At 37.9% G+C, this 4,289-nt stretch overlaps 1 protein-coding gene across 1 annotated transcript; it reads right to left on the bottom strand.

Moving 5' to 3' along the window:
• Positions 1–406: 406 nt before the first annotated feature.
• Positions 407–3,438, bottom strand: LOC114415767 (50S ribosomal protein L17-like). Its single transcript, XM_028380606.1, has 6 exons — positions 3,226–3,438; positions 3,084–3,138; positions 2,955–3,005; positions 1,399–1,490; positions 1,056–1,133; positions 407–795 (listed from the first exon to the last, which is right to left on the bottom strand). Exons 1-6 carry the CDS (start codon positions 3,279–3,281, stop codon positions 648–650), a joined length of 480 nt encoding a protein of 159 aa, XP_028236407.1. The 5' UTR covers positions 3,282–3,438; the 3' UTR covers positions 407–647.
• Between the last annotated feature and the right edge of the window lie 851 nt (positions 3,439–4,289).

The following is a 4,289-nucleotide window of genomic DNA, read 5'->3' as shown; positions in this document are numbered from 1 at the left end:
AAGATCCCATACCGAAAGCTATCATTATATAACCCAATTGAGACATTTTGGAATAAGTCAAATTTTTCTTAATATCTTGTTGAGCAATAGCTAAGGTAGCTCCTAATACTACCATTATTATACCTATAAAAGATATTCCGTTCATTATTTCAGGTAGAACTATGTTGAGCTACAAGAAAAATTCCCGCGGCTATCTACCATAGTAGCAGCATGTATAAGGGCGGAAATTGGAGTAGGCCCTTCCATAGCATCTGGTAGCCATACATGAAGAGGAAATTGGACGGATTTAGAGGCTGAGCCACAAAGAGGGAGAAGGGATTCTTAAGTTCTCAGGTCAAGGACAAGTCACAATTCACTATCTTTCTGGGATTACAATAAAACTATCGAATTCCATTTAAACAAAAAATAAGTAAACTCAGCATCAAAACTCGGATAGATAAAGGTGTTCTGAGATTTTTCTTTTCCTTTTCTCAATTACAGATAAAGTCGAATTGTTTTTACGTAGCAATAAACATTTTACTCTAGTAGAAAGCAGAGAATAGTTTTATTTTTCAAACCATGTGAAGATAGATAAAATAAGCAAGGCCAAAATTCAGATATCTCATGCTATGGGGGGAAAAACAGTATCAGCATTACGTTTGATATAATCACAAATCAGATCCAGATTTATCCTCTTTAGGAGGAGCAAATTGCCTGCTGAGACGAGAACGTGTCCAGGGATCAAGGGGTGCTCTCTGTGGTGGCTGAGGAGTTGGTGCCTTTGCCTGCCTAAGCTCATTTTCTCTGTCAATAAACCTGTTTCAAAGCATATAATTTTTTTTTTAATACGAAGTTTCAGTTTCAACCTCATCATTCTAAGCAACTTCGAAGGTTTGAAGGATTAAACTATAACAAGTAACAACACAACATATTAGGCAGACAGACATCATCAAGAAGACGAGAAAACAATCACTTCTTTAGTGAAATCAAGTGGGGTGGGTTACCCAAATGAACCTAAAAAATGAGTCTAAAACAGTAAAACTAGACTATCAAAAAGTAAGTAGCAATGTACTCACTCGATATAGGCCATCGGTGCAGCATCACCCACTCGAATACGGGTCCGAAGCAATCTGGTGTATCCCCCAGCTCTATCCCTGCATAACATAATCTCTGGTCAGTGTTACAGCCTATGAAGCACAGACACTCCAGTTCCTTGTCGTGTCCGGTGTCCGACACGCGTCCGTGTCAGTGTCTGACACTGACACGACACCCGTACTACGTTCTATATTTTGGACATTATAGGTGTTCATGTGTCCATGTCCGTGTCGTGTCCGGTGTCCGTGTCAGTGTCGGTGCTTCATAGGTTACAACTAACTACCATAAACTGACAACTGAAATTATATCAGGTTTATTACTTACTTGTACCGATAAGCTAGTTCTGTAAACAACTTGTGAATGACATCATCTCCTCGCACAAAACTAGCAGCTTGTCTTGCAGCATGTTGGGATCCCTAAAATAATTTATAATGTAAATTATAGGCCAATCCCAGCAATGAGCAATCAAGCTAAATGAAAATGAAAAAAGGGCTACCATGACAAGGAGTTCATTCTCAAGGCCAAGGTGAATTTTCTTTTTTGTTTCTAGTCAATTGTATACTGACAAGCGTGTTGGCACAAGCAATCAGAAGTGAAGTAAATGGAATATGGCAGCAGGCCAAAAATCAGCCATAGTTTTATGGCAGAGGAAAAATGCAATATCAGACAAATGTAAACTGTAACAAACAGCCTTGTAGAAAGTAAATAACAAGGCATAATAGTTCATATAACAGAAAACATGATTATGCTTTTCATGCAAATTAACTCATCATATAGGGACAAGTTTACTTCACAGTTCACAATACAATGTTTGGCAAAATCAAATGAATACTAAAGGGAAAGAAAACACAAATGAGGACTCCCTCAGTCTTAGAATGTGGGTTTGATCCTAACTCAACCACAAAAGTTAGTCCATAGGGTAAGGGTTACCCCCCACTAACATATTTTATATTGGCCTTATCTCTAGCCAATGTGGGACTTGGATTTTTCCCAACACACCCCCTTACGCTCAGCACTTTTGGGCTTGGTGCATGGTGGGTGATCCATTTAAAGGATCTAGGATAAACTCTAATACCATCTTAGAATACGGGTTTGAGCCTAACTCAACCCCAAAAGCTAGCTCATAGGGTGAGACTTCCCCCCCACTTATATACTCTATATTGGCTTTATCTCTAGCCAATGTGAGACTTGGATTTTTCCCAATACTCAGTCCCTCCCGCCTCCCCCAAACCCCAACTTGTCATATGCCCTGATAGCCTACTGAATTGAAGGAGGAAAAAAACAAGGTCAACAGGTGCAAAAAGAAGAAAAAAAACGGAGGTAGACTCACAGACCTAACTTGTCCTAAAAACCAAAAGCCAATAGATAGGTTTGAAAGATAAGTAATTTCTCATCTTTTGCAGCCAATAAATGGCTGCAATACCATAGCCCAACAATGAGAGCTTCCACAACTGTAGGAGCGAAACTAACATTAAAATTTCTATTTTACCCCTCCAAACCATATATTCCCGTTCAACCATTGCATACCAGGAAATTTGAATGGCAGAATGACCAAAACCCGTCAAGTCATTCCCCCACAACGCCAAGTAGCAACCGTACTAGCACTTCAACAGTTGCCACTAACAAATACAGAGCTCCAATAAATTTCAAAATGCATATTGAAATAAAAGCACCAAGTACAACTTGAACAAACAGAAAAGGTAATCACATTTCCACAATTTCACACATCAACCACCACCCCTTAACAGATTCGTCCCTGTTTCAAAACCCATCTTTTGAACACAAATCAAAAGAAGCTACACAAACAGTTAAACTCACAGTGCAAATCAATTGACCCCAACATGAATTAGAATTAGAATCATAAAGAAAATCATACAAACCTCCTTTCCAAGCTGCACCATATTATCCGCGAGTCTTCTGATCTCTTTCGCCTGCGACCAAATTACAAACACGTTATGTGCAATCTGAAATTCACAGAGTCGCAAACGACGTCGCTTTTTGATTGGTACCTTGGCAACAGTAGTTTCGATGCGCTCGTGCTTCACCAACTGCGAGACCATGGTTCTAGATAAATGGGAACACACGATTCAGCTTCTCTGCAAACCAAATGAAACAAAAAAAAATACGAATGAAGTGAAAGTATGAACTAACCGGAGCATGGACATTCGGTGACCGGTGGGTCGACCCAATTTCCTGAACTTAGTCATCTTCGCAGAAACGCAGAACCCCTAACCCTAACTAGGTAGCTAGATTTCTATCACTGCACTCTGCACACAGTGGGACACTGGAACTGGCGCAGAAGAAGGGTTCCGCTTCAGTTCTGATGCTGGGCTTGTTGAACAGCCCAAGATTTTGTGTTTTGAAGAGAGAGAGAGTGTACAACTCTTATTATTTATTTTAATATAATTAAAATTTGAATAAATTAATATTTTTAAATAAATAAATTGTTTTATAATTAAAATTTGTAATAATTTTATTTAAATATAAATTATGATAAATAATTTATATTATGAAAAAGTAAAATTATTTTTAATTATAAACTCAAAAAATGATTTTTTAAAGGATTAAATATACTTTTAATCCTTAATAAATATATATTTTTTGTGTTTTGTCTCTAATAATTTTTTATTTCATAGATTGGCTTTTTAATATTTTAAAAATTTTGTCTTAAATATTTGTTATTAATTCATTAACATGCTTATATGACCAATAAACATACCAACTTGTGATATTATATTATGTGTAATTTTTGTATGAGTGAAATTACATGTCAACAAAAATTAAAAATAAAAAACATCATGGTTTTGCATGTTAAATTTTTGTTTTCTATCTGCTGGTCCCTTTCTCTCCCAAAGTACTACCCCTTTTCCCATGATTGTCTAAGCAACGAAACCACAGCCAACAGCACCTTCCAAATAAACATTAGGAGCCTCTTCTCTTCACTATCTTCCAACGCCGCCGCCAACAATGTATTCTACAACTCCACAGTGACCTCTGACACTGTCTATGGACATTTCATGTGCAGGGGTGACGTCCCATTTCAGCTGTGTGGACAGTGCGTTATAAACGCAACGCAGAAACTATCATCAGACTTACAGTGCTCCTTGTCCAAACGAGTGCATGGTTCGCTATTTCAACCGCTCCTTTTTCTCCACCGTAGACACAAGACCTGCTATTGGCATGTCCAACACCGCCAATATCTCAAACCAGGCAAA

This window comes from Glycine soja, chromosome 6 (assembly GCF_004193775.1).
Source record: "Glycine soja cultivar W05 chromosome 6, ASM419377v2, whole genome shotgun sequence".
Lineage (NCBI taxonomy): Eukaryota > Viridiplantae > Streptophyta > Magnoliopsida > Fabales > Fabaceae > Glycine > Glycine soja.
The sequence above is the reverse complement of the archived record's forward strand: the minus strand, read 5'-3'. Positions and strand labels throughout refer to the sequence as shown.

Excerpts from the sequence above, each read along its gene's own strand:
- LOC114415767 (XM_028380606.1), bottom strand. The coding sequence starts at position 3,281 with ATGACTAAGTTCAGGAAATTGGGTCGACCCACCGGTCACCGAATGTCC. Across the intron at positions 3,006-3,083 it reads TCGAAACTACTGTTGCCAAG|GCGAAAGAGATCAGAAGACT; the intron begins GTACCAATCAAA and ends ATTTGGTCGCAG. Across the intron at positions 1,491-2,954 it reads TGGTGCAGCTTGGAAAGGAG|GGATCCCAACATGCTGCAAG; the intron begins GTTTGTATGATT and ends AAATTATTTTAG.